General features: G+C 41.8%; 1 protein-coding gene across 20 annotated transcripts in view; it reads right to left on the reverse strand.

Annotated features, from left to right (window-relative positions):
* Positions 1-383: 383 nt before the first annotated feature.
* Positions 384-19,971, reverse strand: part of DLGAP1 (DLG associated protein 1) — a 966,546-nt gene continuing 946,958 nt past the window's right edge. For 17 of the 20 annotated variants that reach the window (XM_074383719.1, XM_074383721.1, XM_039463610.2 and 14 more), the window contains 3 exons: positions 12,025-12,116; positions 7,196-7,348; positions 384-3,756 (listed from right to left, as the gene is read on the reverse strand). In XM_074383719.1, coding sequence (XP_074239820.1) covers positions 3,547-3,756; positions 7,196-7,348; positions 12,025-12,116 — 455 coding nt within the window. In that variant the 3' untranslated portion in view covers positions 384-3,546. Of the gene's footprint in view, positions 3,757-6,654; positions 7,349-12,024; positions 12,117-19,971 lie in introns of those variants that run through there. The other 3 variants (XM_074383726.1, XM_074383729.1, XM_074383730.1) reach the window with 1 other exon arrangement.

Below are 19,971 nucleotides of genomic sequence, written 5' to 3' on the forward strand. Positions count from 1 at the left end.
TTCTGATTTTCCCTACATTTGAGAGCTGTGTAGGAAACAAAGCAGATGAAATGTATGCAGAGAAATCAAAGTAGGTAAAATTGACATAAATTTGCACATTTGAAAGGCTCAACACTCCTTTATAAACTAGACAGTAATTATCAGCTTCTGACCTGAAACTTCACGAGGGGGATTATCAGAGTAAACTTTTTAGTTCTTCGGTATTGAAACCCCTTTAAACAGGATGTAAGTCGTCCCTACCTCATCAGCAATGAATAGCACGCATGCCGTACAGTGAAAGTTAGAATGATATGCTTTTTAATTGCATAAGTATTCCCCTCAAAAGACAATGAATTATATTTGGGAAGAAGTGGGACTCTGTAGTAAAAACACACAGACCTGAAAGCAGTGCATTAATTATTTTATTAATTTCTTCTTTTTACATTATGGGAAACATTCATCTATTTACAATATTTTTTTTTGTTCACACACAATCTAGGTAAATAAGCCTATGAAATTCCAATTCATAAAGCCATAAAAATGTTCCCCACCCCTCCATCTGAAGGCTTTCAAATGAATCTTTTTTTTTTCCAAACCAAAATAATTTTTAAAAATTACATTTGGGAATTCAGATATGCTAGTGATTTACATTCCAGTTATTTAAAATATGCATCTAGACATGTTTTAAAAAAGAAATGGTAAATTCACAAGGATAAGGCTTAAATTAAAGTGGTAATGCACAGTAAAACATTAAGGAAACATCTATAAATAACAGAAATATATTACAAATAAATTAGTTCTATTTACCATTTCAAATATTAAAAATCTTTAATCCATTTCTTCATCTCTCTTTACAAAAAGGTTATGTGAATTGTATGGAAACATCTGCAAAAAATATAATAAATACTTAATTTCTTTGAACGTTTTTTGATGTGGGAGACAAACTTCTTTTGTAATCCCCCCCTCCCCAAGAAAATGCCCAACACCTTTATACCAAAGTTAAACAAAATAAGTAATTTTTCAGGGTACATACATTTTCCATTATGAACTAAAAAACATTTCTACAAATTACATCAAAAAGAACAATGTAACAAAGGTTATGCTCATGAATGTCAGTTTCAGGGGTCAAGCAGCATTGTGGGGGTCATGTTCTAACATCAATAATTAGCTTTTTATAAAGTGTTTGTACAATTTAAATTGTCTTTTCAAGGAAGGCAAATGTCATGATGCCCTGTAGGCCTTGAGCTAAAAGATTTAAAATTCTTACCAAAAATAGCTTATGAATATACAAATACCTTTCGCTTAGACAAGATAAATAGGCCTTCTCTTGTCTCTCTTTAAAATATCCTGGGCTAAACCAGTTTCCAAAGAAAATATTGTAGGATGATCTTGAATCGTATTAGAAATCTATTTTTTAATCCAAATCTGAACTCTACCTCAGGGCACGGAGCTGTAATTGTGAGCATGGGTCTTGGGATGAACGCTGCTTCTTTCATGTTAATCTGTGAGTTCCAAGTCATTCTCAGTATTGAATGTGACCATAGGCTACCCAAGTGGCAGTTGGCCCTACTCGATGCAAGCTTTGTGTGACTATTCATTGCTGCTACAAGGTAAAGTAAAGGTGTATTGTGTATTCTTTTTAAACTAGCAAATACTTGAAGCTCAAAATCTCTGTATGCTCCAATTTCACAAAGCACTCAAAGTGCTTTGTTCACCCTAGTTAAAAGTTGGTTGGTTGGTTTTAAAATAAGTGAGTAGCCCTTTTCTGGTAAACCACAGCAGTAAACATTTGTGCCCTGTTTATAAAGGTAGCTCAAAGCATCGATGGCTCTGAGAGGTAGCGAATTCTCTAGTGGTTTTAGAATATATCCGTGAAAATATTAGTTGCCAGAACCCATCACCTCTCTTAATTTCATAAGTAAAATTAAATTAGCACCTGGCTATGAGAGTGTATTCCTTTAAAAAAGCTTCTCTGGTGCAAGCATATTTGATGTAGGTTTCTAAAAGTCTTTCATTTTTAACTTCTAAATGCTTTAGGATGTGAGCTGGACATAAAATGCCAGTGATACTTAAGATTGCCACATCCTAAGTGTTTGAACTCCACCGAGTAAGGGCATTTAAAGACAAATTCAGCTAGACACTGATGCATACTGCCCATCAACAGGTCTAAAATCTAAGTCAACACTCTGCCAAAAGCCTTGATTTCTTTCAGTGTTTATGAATCATGACTTCCCCAACTTCTTCATGGCTGTTGACTCTCAAAGGTTAAATTTCTTCTCTCACTACCTGGAAGCTCAAGATGACAGTGGCAGCTCTTTTGATTGAGGCAGCATGTCTATTGGGGTAAAAATTTACTTTAGCTGTTTGACATAGGACAGAATCCTATGCTAGGTACTACTGGACTCTGTAGTGGTGAGAGGAGGTGAAGGAGAAAATAGATTTGAAATATGAACTACTTGGCTAAAACAGACGGATGTGTAGCATTCAAAGGGATGGCAGGAAAACCCAAACTCTTCTCTGCAAACAGCTTTGCTGCCATTTACAGTGCTTTATAAGCAGACACGTACTTTTATATGTGGAATCAGGTAGGCCCACCTGGATGGACGCTAACAAATTAATAGAACCGACACTTTCCCTTTAAAAACAGCCGCCACGACAACAATATAAATATACACAGTACAATAAGAGTTGAGAAAACATTTCAGGTCTAGATTTTCTTAATAATAGGACAAAAAAAAAAAAATCCCTTATGTTGTATCCTAAACCATCAGTGCCTCCTTTGCCTTGCTTCATGTTATTGCCTTTCAGAATAGATTAATTTCCCTGAAAGATCGAATTTACAATCTTCTGCTGATTGAAACATTTGAAGCTGTGATTGATGAAGTAACAGTGAGGCAGTTTGTGCAGCTGTGAGTGTGCAGGCGCCCCCAGCACCTGCCGATTTCGCTTCTCCCATCCTTGCTACACATCCAGGTCCCCCACCCCCAGGCCAGGCTTGGTCCTTTCTCTGTGTCCCTCATGGATTCCAGTGAGATGGTGTGATTTCTGAGGTTGGAAATAAAGTGCGCCATCTGCTTTTTAAAAAGAATAACCATTTAGGGGAAATAAAGGGAATCGGAGGCCTAGTTTCTTTCATGTGGAAGACGGTAAGTCCTAAAGGGTCAACCTGTGATACTGGATTTCTGAAATACCCTATGGTTTTATATTGCTGAACAGACTAGCTCGAGAGAACTGAGGATGGCGGGTGACCTAAAGGCGTCACTTCTACACAGGTGGGTTTGGCTTTGCCCAGAAAATAAAGGGTTGGATCTCAGTATGAGGCAGGGTGACGGCATCAGGACAGGGGGCGAAGCTCGGTGAAGAAGAAGATGGGCAAACGGGTCCGGGAGGTGGGGGGCTTCGAGGGGACTGGGGAGCGGCTCCTGCGAGATGGACAACTACACCACGACAGTGGAAGTCACTGAGCTCGGAGACAGACGGGCTCGGAGGGGAAGAGGGAGTCGGCAGAGGGGTGGCGGGGGCAGGAAGGGACAGATACTTGGCGGCGGCGGCCGGGCCGCGGGGCGCTCAGAGCCGGGTCTGCGCCTCGGGGATGTAGATCTCGATGCTCTCGGCGCTCTCGGTGGCCGAGTTCTGGCGGACGGACGCGGCGCGCTTGGCGGCCATCAGGCGCTTGCGGGCCTCCTGACGCTGCGAGCTCTCCAGCGAGCGCTCCCGGATCAGCGGCGCGGGGCCCTTCGCCGGCTTCTTTGGCACTGGAGGAGGGGCCCTTCTCTCCTGATCAAAGCAGAAGGTTCAGGACATTACACAGCTTCTCAGGACAAGCTTGGGAAAAACTGGGATAGGTCAGTAGTTAGAACACACATTTTTTACCTAGGGGTGGTTAGTTCTGATCTGCATACTGCATATCTATTTTTTTTTTTTTTCTTCATTATTCTGGCTTGGGTAGTCAAAAGATGCAGAAAAAAAAAAAAAAAAAAAAGAAAAAGAAAAAGAAAAATCCCGGTAAGCTTAAGGCCCAGGGTAGGCTGGGTTGCAGAACTAGGTCTCTCCAAGAGAAAGAAGTGGGTACTTTAAAGGTCCCTTGCGGAAAGCCTGCCGCTCCCAGCACATTGAGTGTGGTTCTCTCTGGAGACTCCAGACTCCTCCTGGTGCCAGAGATGGGCCAGGAAGCAGCGACTGCAGCAGCATCTTAGAACTCTGCTTCCCCTTCTAAGGACGCAAGTCACCGGGTGCAAGCCTGGTTCAGAGCCTAAAAACATCTCTGCCCTCTCCCCGGCCCACCCACCTCCGCTTCCCACCAAACCTAACTAACCAAAGGAGGAAGAAGAGGTATCAGATTGTGTTGTTTAGCTTTGCTGATGCTGCACCAGGTTAGACCATTTTGCACACCACACACGAACACACAAGCAATATACAATATACAGGGTCACAGGAGAGGGAGGCCATTGATATTTCCTACACTAGAGAGGGGAGTCAGTTCCAAGGTGACTCTGACTAGGAGCCTCGGGATGACTGTGGTAGCCCAGGAGGCAATTCCAATCACAGGGGCAGAAACTGTGCCATGAAAAAAAGTTAACACAGGATGAAAGAGGTCATTCCTCTTGGCAGCAGCACGCTATGGAACGGGCGGATATTTTCAATGCCACTGCAAAAACAAAAGACAGTCACCTCTTCGGCTTTAAAAAAAAAAAAAATGCAGCGGGAAAGAATGGCATCTAGACCACAAAGGATTTTTAGGGAAAGAAGGCTGAAGTTGTAGACTGTGAAAGGGTGCACATAAATCTGATGTTTTCATTTTAAATAGAATACCTTCCATTCTCATAAAACAAAATGAGAACATTATCTTAAAATACAGACTCGGTGATTCTCGAACGGGCACTCTGTGTCTTAACACCAATGCTCAGCACAGCAATTCCTCCCTGCTTGCCAGGGCAAGTGCCTGGTTCAACTTTTCACCCTGGAGTTGCCCCACCGTCTGCCTCAGGTGGAGCCTGTGTGGCTTAAAAGAGAAAAAAGGAGAGCCTGGAGTACAAACTATACTCTATGAACTCTGATTGTGCTCGTTCATTTTTCCCCTCAGGTTCATGGGGTGATGAAAAGCTCTGATCATAGACAAAGTCCATTAAAAAACTTAAAAATGAAGCTAACTAATGATTTACTATGTAAATATCGATTCTTTGCATCACTTCTTTTGGACATTTTAAATCTTCATTGTGGAATGACTCAGTGGATGTTTTTAGAAATTTGAATACTGGATATTTTTGAGTCATTTTCCTTTCCTTATACATTTTGGTTTTTTAAACAATGATTATGATTATTATTATTACTGAGACAAGGTCTCGCTCTGTTACCCAGGCTGGAGTGCAGTGGTGCAATCACAGCTCACTGCAGAATCAAACTCTCCAAGTTCAGTAAGCCTCCCACCTCAGCCTCCCAAGCAGCTGGCACTGCAAGTGTGCACCACCACGCCCAGCTAATTTTTGTATTTTTTGTAGAGACTGAGTTTCACCATGTTGCCCAGGTTGGTCTTGAACTCCTAGAATCAAGTGATTCGCCCGCCTTGGCCTCCCAAAGTGCTGGGATTACAGGCATGAGCCACTGTGCCCGGCCAACAATGATTATTATTATTTATTTTTATTTTTTGAGACGAAGTCTCGCTCTGTCACCCAGGCTGGAGTGCAGTGGCATGATCTCGGTTCACTGCAACCTCTGCTTCCTGGGTTCAAGTGATTCTCCTGTCTCAGCCTCTCGAGTATCTGGGACTACAGACGCATGCCACCACGCCCAGCTAATTTTTTTTTTTTGTGTGTGTGTTTTTAGTAAAGACGGGGTTTCACCCTGTTAGCCAGGATGGTCTCAATCTCCTGACCTTGTGATCTGCCCACCTCGGCCTCCCAAAGTGCTGGGATTACAGGCGTAAGCCACTGCGCCTGGCCAATTATTAATTTTTTTTTTTTTAATCAATGAATGAGAGAGTAGGTGGATCAGCTCTAGAAACTAAATTACCAGTGTGTGTACATTTGTAGTGTTTTCTTAAAATAACACTGATTTAAAGCTTATCTAGCATATAGTTTTAAACACAGATTAAAGAAAACTAGATTGGGTGCAAATATTTGGCTTCCCAAGTGAGAGGCCACATGTACATCAACAATACTTTCCAACTTAACACTATGACCCCATTTTGACGGTGACAGAAGTGGAAATGGAGGACAGTGATGAGAGCATCACCCTCCTGTCACAGATGGTCCCTTGGGACTGGATTTTTCCTGGGAGCCCGTTGACCTCAAGAATCCTGAAAACATGATATGCGGCAGCAGAATGGATTAGATTGCTGTTAGCTCTCTGATAGGTGAGGGGACCTGAAAAGAATAGGGTCACCAGCATTTCAAGGGAACAGCCATTCCTAATTTTGAGAGGTTGACTTTCTTGGAACTATTTGACCCGAGGCCATTGGAAAGCAAAGGGTTAAAAAAGTCATGTTTTACAGACCAGCCTGGGGAGCTGGACATTGGATACCTGTGTGAGCCTGGTGGAACACCATAATCAAATGTGAAAATTACAGTTAATTAATTAAAGTAAAAGAATTTAAGTCTTTATTTCTAAACTGTTGCATGAGACCCCAGTCAGCCATATTCCCCAAGGCAAATCAACCAAAAGCAAAACTCTTTTGAAAAAAAAAAAAAAATCCCAACATTTATGTAATTACTGTGAAACTTTATGGTATATATTTTTAGGCTTGAACAACAGTAATGTCTTTATTACTATATTTATGAAATGATTATCAAAGTCTGTTATTTTTCAGGGCATCCTATTTTTCTTGAAAACACATCCTAGGGGTGTAAGGAAGTTGAACTCTTGCTCTATGGATTCATGCACTGAAGATGTCATTTATTTTAGTTTAAAAAGCAAAATGGAGGCAGTTCCTTCCAGTGACTAAAATGATTTAACTTAAAGTTTAATTAACAAAAAAAAAATGCCACATTCCCATTTTCCAATTCACAAAGACAGGTTTTTCTTTAAAAATATGCCTGAAACATATTACAGATAATATCCCAAATGATTACTATGTAAACATTGTCATTACAATGAAATTAATATGATATCAGCTCAATTTCACATTGTAAACAGCAGGACTGAATGCAGAAGCCTATTTAGACTGTCCAGTGTTTGTGCAGGTTTTTAAATGAACCATACAAAATCTACATTGTTCTACCTTCTTGTCAAGAGGATCCATCTGTTTCCAATTATTGGCCTTTAACTGATGAAGTTCATCAAATTTCATACTAATATTTTCTATGGACAACTGCAGCATGTCCCAAAACCCTGCCAAATCCTGGGAGGTGGGTCTTGGATGAGCATTAGGATTCTGCACAAGAGAAAGAAAAACATTCATGCTTTAGAGGCAATTCTTGACAAGCACAGGGTGAAAGAGGCATTTTCAAATATTTTAAACAACATAAGGAGGATGAGTTCCTTTTCGTTTTCAGAGAGGAGTTAAGGGAGGTTACAAATGGTCATTTTATACACTCATCCGTTGGAGTCAGTGATTCTCAAATGTCAAGGTTGTAAAACTCTTCTGCTCTGATACCACATCTATCAATTCAATATGGTATGGAGGAAGGGTCTAAATACACGAAAAATCCCAGAATGCATGATCTACTACAGGATGTATTTTAAAACACCATATTTAAATGAAAATACCATCTTTGAAAAAAATATGGAGAATGTTATTATTAGAGTTGGTATTCGACTACATGCCATACAATTTATCCAGAGAACAGATAAGGAATCGAAAATAAGATCAGTTTAAATATTCATGTTAAGTAGAACACTAGGGTAAACAAATGATTAGTAATAAAATATTGGATTTTCAAAGCACTATGTGTTTAATAATTAAGATGTTTACTAATATAGAAAGTAATTTTACCATAGGAAGTAATTTTATCATATGACTGCTTTGACAAAGTCATTTGGAAATTTATTCATTTTAAATTGACTATAACATAATACAGCAAATGTGAGAACACATTATCTCTACATACATATATCTATATGTCTGAAATGGCCCATTTGCTAAGTAATAATTAGTAAACATTCTTTAATGTTTCAGCATTGACTTTCTTTGCTCCATCCACATATCCCTGATAATAGAATGCATGAACCTGAATTTATACACTCTAAACCAGAAAAAACCCAGCTAGGAGTCTGAAAATGTCATAGCTTTTGTTCATCACTACCTGCAGCGGTAGCTAAAGGCATTGACGGTTAGATGGGTGGCAGCCTCCATATGTCAAGAGATCCTAGCTGGTATCTGGTTTGGTGACCTCTTGGTATTTCAGGCAATTGGATAGACTGTGAAACTCCATGTCCTATAATACCACGAGGCCAGTATATACTTTAAAACTAACCCCTGATGTCAGAATTTTGGAAAGTGCAAGGCTGATGACCATCAAAATCATAAAGACATTTTAAGTCCTTTTAAGCACCAGTATTGTTGGCCTCACTCAAAATAAAAATAAATAAAGCCTGGGCATAGTGGCTTACGCCTGTAATCCCAGCACTTGGAGAGGCTAAGGTGGGTGGATCACCTGAGGTCAGTAGTTAGAGACCAGCCTGGCCAACATGGTGAAACCCCGTCTCTACTAAAATACAAAAATAAGCCTGGTGTGGTGGCCCACACCTGTAATCCCAGCTGCTTGGAAGGCTGAGGCAGGAGAATCCCTTGACCCTGGGAGGCAGAGGTTGCAGTGAGCGAAGATCGCGCCATTGCACTCCAGCCTGGGTGACATGAGCGACACTCCATCTCAAAAATAAATAAATAAATAGATGTATTTATAAATTTATAGTTCCCAAAGTGCCCAATACTTCTAAAGTTCATTAGAAGAAAGAAATTTTAAGGTTTGTGTTTGACTCAGTATTAAAATCTATTCTAACAATGTCTGAATTAATGAAAGTGTTTCTCTGTAGTATTCTGATTTGGTAAACTAAAAAAAAAAGTGTTTCTCAGTATTTAGATTTCCAGAATAGACAGATACGAACTTTGACAAAGTGGTTCTCAAATATAGTTTGATGATCTCACAATATACTTGGCCTTATTTTGTTGGTAACTAAAACTAAACTAGACATGTTTTGCAATTCAATGAAGTCTTGAGGTCACTGGGCCTATTGGTTAAATTGTTTCAGTACCTCAGTGTATGAAATGATAGTTCAGTGGAATCAGACAATGTAGGTACACTGCAGTGTTTTCTTTTCTCTTTTCCTTTCTTTTTCTAAAACACAAATTAGCCTAGTGGGGTGGCAGCCACCTGTAATCCCAGCTACTCGGAAGGCTGAGACAGGAGAATCACTTGAATCCAGGAGGTGGTGATTGCAGTGAGCCGGTATCATGCGCACTGCACGCCAGCCTGGGCAACAAGAGTGAAACTCCGTCTCAAATAAAAAATCTGCAAAATTTTCAAAACTGTTTTTTTTTTTTTTTAATTGAGAGGGAGTTTCACTCTTGTTGCCCAGGCTGGAGTGCAATGGCGCTATCTTGGCTCACTGTAACCTCCACCTTCCAGGTTCAAGCTATTCTCCTGCCTCAGCCTCCTGCGTAGCTGGGATTATAGGCACCCATCCACCATGCCCAGCTAAATTTCCGTATTTTTAGTAGAGACAGGATTTTACCAAGATGGCCAGGCTGGTCTCAAACTTCTGACCTCAAGTGATCTGCCCGCCTCGGCCTCTCAAAGTGCTGGGATTGCAGGTGTGAGCCACTGCACCTGGCCAAAACTTTTATCTACAATTTCATCTTTAAAATTTGTACAGTGTTTTCTTCACAATGTGCTCATCATATATTTCTTTTAACAAGGTGTGTTGTTGTCCCGGTATCATGTACACGTTGACTTTCTCATGTACCCATTCCTCATATACATATTTGAGCAATATGGCTTTACATAAGCTTTCTTATATTTAGAGCACAGAGAACATGTTAATTAAGATCTGTGACACATTAGCAAGTTTGCAAATTAGCAGTTCTGTACCTGGCCCATAGCTTGATAGAATATTTGTTGGATTGGGCTGGGCACAGTGGGTCACACCTGTAATCTCAGCACTTTGGGAGGCCAAGGAGGGCGGATCATGAGGTCAGGAGATGGAGACCATCCTGGCCAACATGTTGAAACCTTGTCTCTACTAAAAATACAAAAAATTAGCTGGGCGTGGTGGTGTGTGCCTGTAATCCCAGCTACTTGGGAGGCTGAGGCAGGAGAAGCACCTGAACCAGGGAGTCAGAGGTTGCAATGAGCAGAGATTGTGCCACTGCACTCCAGTCTGGTGACAGAGCAAGACTCTGTCTCAAAAAAGAATAAAAAAATAAAAAATAAAGAATATTTGTTGGATTGAATTAATTTTTTTTTTTTTTTTTTTTTTTTTTTTGAGATGAAGTTTCACTTTTGTGGCCCAGGCCAGAGTGTAGTGGTGCAATCTTGGCTCACTGCAACCTCTGCTTCCCGGGTTTAAGTGATTCTCCTGCCTCAGCCTCCTGAGTAGCTAGGATTACAGGTGCCTACCACCATGCCCAGCTAATTTTTTGTATTTTTAGTAGAGATGGGGTTTCATCATGTTGGCCAGGCTGGTCTTGAACTCCTTACCTCTGGTGATCCACCCGACTTGGCCTCCCAAAGTGCTGGGATTACAGGTATGAGCCATAGCGCCTGGTCTGAATTCATTTATGAATAAATTTACTAATACAAATGATCTCACATACCACAATAAATTTCTGAAAAATTGGAAGAAGGGTGAGTTTATTTTTTCTGAGAGAAGGGAAAATTAATTTTAAATGTGTGTGTATTGGGCAGGGTTCAGGAATAGCCCTAAAGAGAGATTACAAAAAGAAAAGAGGAATGGAGACTACCAGCTTTTCCATTCTTTATATTTTCTCTTGGTTGATCCCTGTCTACATAAATTTCTTTCAGTCTACATTTCTCCTTGTTAACAAGAAGTGGTTAAAATGCCAAAATCATGCCTGTCAATTGTTGGGATAAAAGAAAATCAAAAAACCTCTAAGATCACATTTTAAGTCATTTAGATTGCAAATAATTGTTTTCACTTGCCACAATGTAAACAAGTTGCTTTTCATTTCCTTTGTTTTAGATCTAGCTTGACCAAAAATTGAGCAATAAAAGCTATACTTGTATATATATATATATATATATATTTTTTTTTTTTTTTTTTTTTTTTTTTTTTTGAGACAGAGTCTTACTCTGTCTCCCAGGCTAGAGTGCAATGGCGTGATCTTGGCTCACTGCAACCTCCGCCTCCCAGGTTCAAGCGATTCTCTTGCCTCGGCCTCCTGAGTAGCTGGGACTACAGGCACCCACCATCACGCCCAGCTAATTTTTGTGTTTTTTGTAGAGACGGGTTTTCACCATATAGGCCAGGGTGGTCTCAAACCCCTGACCTCAGGTGATCCGCCTGCCTTGGCCTCCCTCCCAAAGTGCTGGGATTACAGGCGTCAGCCACTGCGCCCAGCCTGTTTTGCTTTGTTTCTGCATGTCCAAGAAGGATGAATTCTTCATTTGTCTCAAGGAGATCAAATCTATACTTTGTGATGCCCTTGACTTCTGGCTCTTGAATTAAAACAGAGAACTCAGATTAGGATATAGTCATTGACTGCCATTTTAGAAAGAAAATCACTATCCAAAATGATTTTTTTGGGTGATATTATTTTTGAAATATAAGGCTCCTTCATATTTTGGTAAGAACAATAAAATCAGAGATGCCATAGGAAAGCCAGGAAAATGGAAAATTTTCCATTACAAAAAAAGCAGGAAATAGTTTTAACTTGATTGATTTTTTTCTTCTAAGATTATTTAAGTGAAAAATAAATATTTTAAGACAATCAGGAAATCAGATTCATCCAAAAATTCTCTGTTCCAAGTGAGAGACTCCAGTGGACCTTGACTTGGTTCAAAATCAGTTTTACTTTAGTTGGGCCAGTCTTGGTGACATGTTCTTCTCATGGCGCTAGCAGGGAAATTGTAGAAGGAGAGTGTTACCTACCAGGTTTTCTTCACACAGTTCTCTGAACTGGTAGAATTTCTGGGCCATGAGAAGTTGGGCACTGCCCACTGCAGTTCGGATTTTTCCTAGAACTGAAAAGAGCAAATATACGGGAAGTTTACACATCATGCTTCATTGTCGAGATTTAGTCTGGTAAAGCAAAGAGGAAGTTATGCTATAATAATTAGGGAAAATGGCACACACACACACTGAACACTCACGCCCACCCAGACAGCTCAATCACTGCCGTGACTCTGTGATCTATGTCATAGAGGCTCCTGGGTTAAAGTAATAAAATCAGCTTGGAAAAACACATGCTCGTCCTGCATATTTCTTGGGAGTAATGGAGTTTTCCAGCACAGATTGGATGTTACCAAGAGGCAAACGGTTGTTGCTTTTTTTGTTGTTGTTTAAACTTCCTTTACCGCAAAGGGTGAATTTCAAGTGTTTACCAGTATAGTTCTGGATTGACGGAGTCAGCAGTCATGGTCGGCTGGCTTGTTTTTCTAATACAAACCCAAACACAAGGAAAGCAATACTAAATTGGAAGGGGAATCTCTTGGCACTCACCATATCCCATCCATATCCTTCCTTATTTTTCCAGAGCTCAGTCACTGGTACTGTCAGGAAAGAGCTGTGGCCGATTGAAATATTTTCTAAGCAGTGAACATGTTCAGCCGGTTGCCTAAAAACGCCAGGGCCATCCTAGCTTTTACACTCTGCAGCCCAATCTTCTTGTTAATATAGGGTGAATTTCCTAGGCACTGTGCTGAAAATCTCCCTCTCTGCAAGCAAGCTACTTCTTGTCTCCCAAGCAGTCCAAGGCACCTTTCAGTTGCCAGCAGGCATGCTCAGAGGAGCAGAGCCCCTCTGCTGAGCAGTGCCAAGTGTCCCTGGGCTCTCCCGCACCCTTGGGGACTGGGTGCAGCCTCCCTGCTACCCACCAGGCTGTTCTCAACGTGCCCTCACGGTCAGGAAGAAAGGGATCAAAAACTAGAGCAGGAGAACTTCTCAGAAGAGCACTTGCCTCGCTGGAAATCTTCAAGGGGAAGATACAGCACAGGATTAAGCAATCTGGTTGTTCTGAATTTGCAGAACCAGAGACCCGAGCGGAATGAAGTCTCCCTTTCCCAACCTCATTCCCCACAAGGTCTGAGCGACAAAACTGAAGAATAAGAAACTCCATTCTGGCCCAGGGTTTTCTAGCAATTTGCTCCATTATTTGTTTAAAACTACTAGGCTAGCTAGTAGTTTCTTTCTTTCTTTCTTTTTTTAAGACAGAGTTTTGCTCTTGTTGTCCAGGCTGGAGTGCAATGGTGCAATCTCGGCTCACCACAACCTCTGCCTCCCAGGTTCAAGCGATTCTCCTGCCTCAGTCTCCCGAGTAGCTGTGACAGGCACGAGCCATCACCCCTGGCTAATTTTGTATTTTTAGTAGAGATGGGGTTTCTCCATGTTGGTCAGGCTGGTCTCAAACTCCCAGCCTCAGGTGATCTGCCCCCCTCAGCCTCACAAAGTACTAGGATTACAGGTGTGAGCTACCTGTGTTTGGCCTGGTAATGGTTTCTGATGCACATTCTACCTAGACGTTACTCAGATTGTTTCCGCATTCCCATAAGTCACCCAGTGCATTTATACTTCCTCTAATATGTCACCAACCACACTAAACAGCTCACAGGCAGATATTATTTGCCTTCTTTGTGTTCTCAAGGGGTCTCCCTTGACAGCTGTCTGGTAGCAATTTTTTAGGCCTAAGGTTTTTTGTTTTTGTTTTTTTTTTTTTTTTTTGAGACAGAGTTTCGCTCTTGTTACCCAGGCTGGAGTGCAATGGCGCGATCTCGGCTCACCGCAACCTCCGCCTCCTGGGTTCAGGCAATTCTCCTGCCTCAGCCTCCTGAGTTGCTGGGATTACAGGCACGTGCCACCATGCCCAGCTAATTTTTTCTATTTTTAGTAGAGACGGGGTTTCACCATGTTGACCAGCATGGTCTCGATCTCTTGACCTCGTGATCCGCCCACCTCGGCCTCCCAAAGTGCTGGGATTACAGGCGTGAGCCACCGCGCCCGGCCAGGCCTAAGTTTTTAACTATTTTTCTGTTCTGCCTTTAAAATCTCTCCGGATGGTTATCCTTTTCCTCTTTAATAAATCAATTGTGCAAGACCTCCTCTCCTTTTCTTAACATCCCCAGAAAGGCCAGCTTATGGAGACACAGGGCCTGAGTGGGCCAGGGCCCTCACCAGCCACTGCTTGGACAAGTCACTTTCTCTACTTTCCCATTTGTAAAGTGGGGCTAATGGTACCTATTTGGAGGGTTGTTATGAAGGTTAAAAGCGTTAGTGTATTTGAATTGCTTAGGGCTGTGTTAAATTTACAGTGAGCGCTTAATAATTGTTGGTTATTATCTAGGATCAGAAAACTCTACCTCTTCTACTGGTGTGCCCACTGTGAGAGCCGCACTTGCCCTGGCTAGGAGAGAAGAGGATAAAACAAAGTCTGGATTATTTAAGGGGACTGGACATCTTGGTCTACTGGGACAGGTATGCTCTCTGGATGACCTGTTCCAGCTCCCAGAAGGTATATGGAGCAGATACTTCCTAGGTGAGGATGTGGCTGTAGGTAAGCTCTGAGGTTTATGGAAACCTCTCTGAATTATCTTGCCGAAGGGTAGGACTGCGAGATCGGCAGATCTCAGAATGGATCCTGGGAGGTTAGGACCAGGATACCTAGCTCTTCACTTTGCTGGTTGGGTTCCATAGCTCTTGGGAGCTGTCATAGAAACTCCAGCTATTTTGATTTACCTAAAAACTTTGAGTCGATGGTTCTCAATTATGTCTGATGTCCTGAGCTATATAATAGACTGCCATGGCTGGGTGCAGTGGCTCATGCCTGTAATCCCAGCACTTTGAGAGGCCAAGGCGGGTGGATCATGAGGTCAGGAGTTCAAGACTAGCCTGGCCAAGATAGTGAAACCTCATTTCTACTAAAAATACAAAAAAATTAGCCAGGTGTGGTGGCAGATGCCTGTAATGCCAGCTACTCGGGAGGCTGAGGCAGAGAATTGTTTGAACCAGGGAGGCAGAAGTTGCAGTGAGCCCGGATCACGCCACTGCACTCCAGTCTGGGCAACAGAGTCAGACTCCCTCTCAAGGAAAAAAAAAAATAGACTGCCATAATAAAAGTAGCTGAGTAAGACAGTGATTCTCAAAAGAGGAGACAACAGCACTGTTCTAAGCCATTATTCAGGCAACACGCAACCACATATGCTGGGCTAACTCAGATGTCTTCTCGAAAGTAAAACAAGGGACATCTTTCTTCATTCAGCATGGCCTGGCAAAAGCCCTGGCAAAATATCTGGGGCGGAGCTGTGGCCCTTCTGTTTCCCGGGCTTTTACCATCATGTTCCTTGCATGGAAATTCCCTACTGGCTCCAGCATACTTGCAACTCCTGTGTCCAGGAGATGACCTTTCCTCAGCCCAGGGTGTGGAGATGACCACTTGGGCCTAGAATGAGATCATGAGACAGGGAGGCTTGGGAGAAGAAGATGACAACTCATATTTCCTTGTCCTCCCCACTTTCTTTTCCAGAGAACTAAAAACTCACTTTGATTTTAAGAAATAAGCTCTAATGGAGGTGTTTTGTTTTGTTTCCATTAGACACTCACTTGGTGTGTGAGATAAGTTCTTTCTTCCAAAAGTAAATTTCACATGGGTTGCACATGCCTTGCGGAAGTTGAAATTAATCAACAATAAATGACAAAAACCAGCAGAAGTAAGGAGTAGAAATAAAAAGGCTGAAAGTTGGTAAAGAAATGAAGTGAAGAAGAAAGAAGGATCTTGATGTTGTTTTGAAACTACTCTAAAATATTCAATACCAACCTTCAGGGTGGAAAAAAAAAAAACACAGTTGGCCTTCTGTATCCATGGGTTTTGCATCTGTGGATTAAACCAACCTTGGGTCTCACTATGTGGCCCAGGTCAGTCTTGAACTCCTGGCCTCCCAAAGTGCTGGGATTATAGACATCAGCCACCACATCCAGCTGAATTGTTTTCTTTTCCCCTTTTCACTCTCTCCTATGAAATGGAGCCCTACAGATAAAGTATATGTTCTCCACTCCTATCCCATTCCTTTTTATCCCCAGAGGAAACCATTGCAGTAGAGAATGACTATTTTGGTATCATCACTGAGTTCATAAGGTCTCTTTTCTGGTCCTGGAAAGGTGATAGCTATGGGTCTTTTTGAGTGTTAGATTGGGGAATTCCCTCTAACGCAGTTGAGACCTCATAGCCAACAGCAGCAGATTTTCTCTGAAAGTTAGAAATGAGGTTTTAAGCCTCTATGGCTGTTGAGTTGATCTCTTTCACATTCTGGTCCACTCTTTCTTTCCAGACTGTTCATCCCACATGTGGTTAACAGTTTTAGCCACCCATCTCCCATAGGGCATATTGAAGTGCATCTTGCAGAATAATTCTCTCTGCTGTATCACCCAGGCAAGCCATTTAACCATGACTTATATCATCTGTTTGTGAAACAATCAGATAATAAGCCTTGTACTGCTGGGCAGTTCCTTTTAAATGAGTAGATCTAGTCTCCCCAGACACTGTATAGGCACCTGATGGTGAGGTTTATAGACTCCTTCCTTTCCTTTCCTCCCGCAGCTCCTCTGTTAATCTGTCCTTTAGTGGAAGTAAAAAAAAACAAAACAGAAAACGCAGTTGAATGGAATTCCTCCTATTTAAGAAGTAAGCACTCTGTAAACTCCCCCACTTACAATTCTTAAAACCCCTCACTCCACAACAGCTACTTAAGAAGACCCAAAGTAGAGAGGACAGGCCTGGGTTAGTGAATCACATAAAGTCAGGAAAATCTTTCAGGAGGCCTTTGTGAATATGTGTTTACTTAAATTATCATCACTTTGTATTTCAAAACTCACAAACAGGCATCTAATTAGATCCTCGCAGGACCCTATGAGTCAGAGCAGATAACTTCATTTGAGAAAACTTGTGCTCAAACTACAAAGTCTCTTCCCAGGGACACCTGCAGTGGCCAGTCCCTATCTTCTCACCACAGTCTAGTTGGGCTCTCTTCTCTCTACACTCACTGAAAATTGTGTCTGAATCTACTGACCTGGAAGCTATCTGAGTGTGGTTTCTTTTTTTCTTTACTGTAGTAAGAACACTTAACATGACATCTACCCTCTTAACAAATATTTAAGTGCACAATACAGTTTTGTTAATGGTGGTGCAGGGTTGTACAGCAGACCTTGAAAACTTACTCACCTTGCATGACTTTAGATCCACTGAACAGTAATTCCCATCCCTTTCTCCCCCCAGACCCTGGCACCTACCGTTCCACTCTCTGTTTCTGTGAGTTTGACTATTTTAGATACCTCACAGAAGCAGAATCATGCAGTATTTATTCTCCAGTGACTGGCTTATTCCACTCAGCATATAGTCTTCCAGTCTCATCCATGTTGTTGCATATGGCAGAATTTCCTTCTTTTTCAAAGCGTATATACCACATTTCATTTTATATATTTTATTGTATGTATATGCCACATTTCATTTATCCACTGAGTGTGATTTCTATTTGTTTGTTTGTTTATTTATGGATGGGGTCTCACTATGCTGTCCCAGGCTGGAGGGCAGTGGCTACTCACAGGCATGATCAAGGGGTACTAAAGCCCTCAACTTGCCATAGCCTTCTGAGCAGCTGGGACTGCAGGCGTGTACCACTATGCCAGGCTGCATGTAATTTTTTCCCAGCTAGTGCCAATGGATAGAGGTGAGGGGCATAGTAAGTCAGTGGGAGAGTTGGAAGGAATTCATCAAGCCTGATCAGTGTCCCACATTAGGAAGAGAGAGCAAAGCACAACCATCTACCTGAAGTGACTGGGAGGGAAGGCAATTTCAATCCTGAAAAGAGGGAGGGCAAATTTCAATCCTGAAAAGAAGAGAGGAACCAGGGACAACTTGAAAGAGATGGTGGGTATAAATTTCAAGTTGTTTTTCTTTTAAAGATTATATGTCATAATGAGAAGCTGAGAACAGCTATTTTGACTGTGGGAAGGGGAATCTTTTATGCAAACTATGATTTGAAATGTCCCGACTACGTTCAAAGACCCAGCCATTTAGAAGAGAGCATACCTCCTCTTTCCCACTGACCTCTGTGGGATAGGTTGTTATTCTGAGAAAAGGAGGTAGTATAAGAGGCACAGGGATGAAGAGAAAGAACACTTTGTTTTAACTCTCCCAGTGGGTCTATGGTAAAGCCGCAAGGAGTTTGAGTGTGCTGCTGATACCAAAGTAAAACAAACACCATTTCACTTTTGGCTGGGTTAAAATCAGGATTACAACCCTTGGGCATAATTAGCATATGTATCCTTTCCTATTCAAAAGGAGTTAGGTCTCTAGAACTGAAAAGACAGACGTGCTCATTTTTCTGACTGCTTTTTTTTTTTTTTTTTTTTTTGAGACAGAGTCTTACTCTGTCACCCAGGCTGGAGTGCAGTGGCACGATCTCAGCTCACAGCAATCTCCACTTCCCAGGTTCAAGTGATTCTCCTGCCCAGCCTCCTGAATGGCTGGGATTACAGGTGCCTGCCACCATGGCTGGCTAATTTTTGTATTTTTAGTGGAGACGGAGTTTTGCCATGTTGGCCAGCCAGGTTGGTCTCCAACTCCTGACCTTGGGTGATCCGCCTGCCTTGGCCTCCCAAAGTGCTGGGATTACAGATATGAGCCACTGCACCCAGCCTCTCTGAGTGCTTCTAATTCTTATATTATACTACACCTAACTCCACGATCAGCAGACCTTATAAGGCCTCAGAAACAGAGAAGAATAGACATAATTATTACAACCTCAAAGTAGGTTGCCTGAAACCTGGACACGACAGACATCCCTGCAATGGATTATATCTGACTGGCCCGCAGTGGTGAGGGTTACTATGGTGGACATGCTACGTAGAACTCGTCACATTTTTCTGCCACCTACACTATAATTCACCTAGTATGTTTCATTTCAGTCTAACTTTCTCTCTGGGTAATTCATCAAGCCTGGTTTGATTCATCAAGGTCTGGTTTGATTCCAGACCACTACAACAAATGAGTATCACAATAAAGTAAGTCACATGAATGTTTTGTTTTCCAGTGCATATGAAAGTTATGTTTACACTATACTGTAGTCTGTTAAGTGTGTGATAGCATTATGTCAAAAAAAAAAAGTACCTAATACTTTATTGCTAAAAAATGCTAATGGTCATCTGAGTCATCAGCAAGTCATAATCTTTTTGCTGAGGAAGGGTCTTGCCTTGATGTGGATGGCTGCTGTGATCAGGGTGGTGGTTGCCGAAGGTAGGGGTGGCTGTGGCAATGTCTCTTTTTAAAATACTTTTTTTTTTTTTCATTTTTAATTTTTTGTAGAGACAGGATCTCACTATGTTATCCAGGCTGGTCTCAAGCTTCTGGCCTCAAGCAATCCTCTCATCTCAGCTTCCCAAACTGCTGGCATTACAGGCATGAGAAACTGCCCCATCCAGCTGTGGCAATTTTTAAAATAAGACAACAATGAAGTTTGCCACATCGACTGACTTTTCCTTTCAGGAAAACTTTCTCTGTTGTATGCAATATTGTTTGACAGCATTTTACCCACAGTAAAATTTTTTCAAACTTGGAGTCAAGGCTGGGTGTGGTGGCTCACACCTGTAATCCCAGCACTTTGAGAGGCCAAGATAGGAGGATTACTTGAGCCCAGGTGTTCGAGACCAGTAACATGGCAAAACTCCACCTCTACTAAAAATACGAAAAATTAGTTAGGCTTGGTGGTACATGCCTGAAGTCCAGCTATTCAGGAGGCTGAGGTGAGAGGATCACCTTAGTCTGGGAAGCTGAGGCTACAGTGAGCCGTGATTATGCCACTGCACTCCAGTCTGGGCAACAGAGGAGACTCT

The sequence above is a fragment of the Saimiri boliviensis genome, chromosome 13 (genome assembly GCF_048565385.1).
Source record: "Saimiri boliviensis isolate mSaiBol1 chromosome 13, mSaiBol1.pri, whole genome shotgun sequence".
NCBI lineage: Eukaryota > Metazoa > Chordata > Mammalia > Primates > Cebidae > Saimiri > Saimiri boliviensis.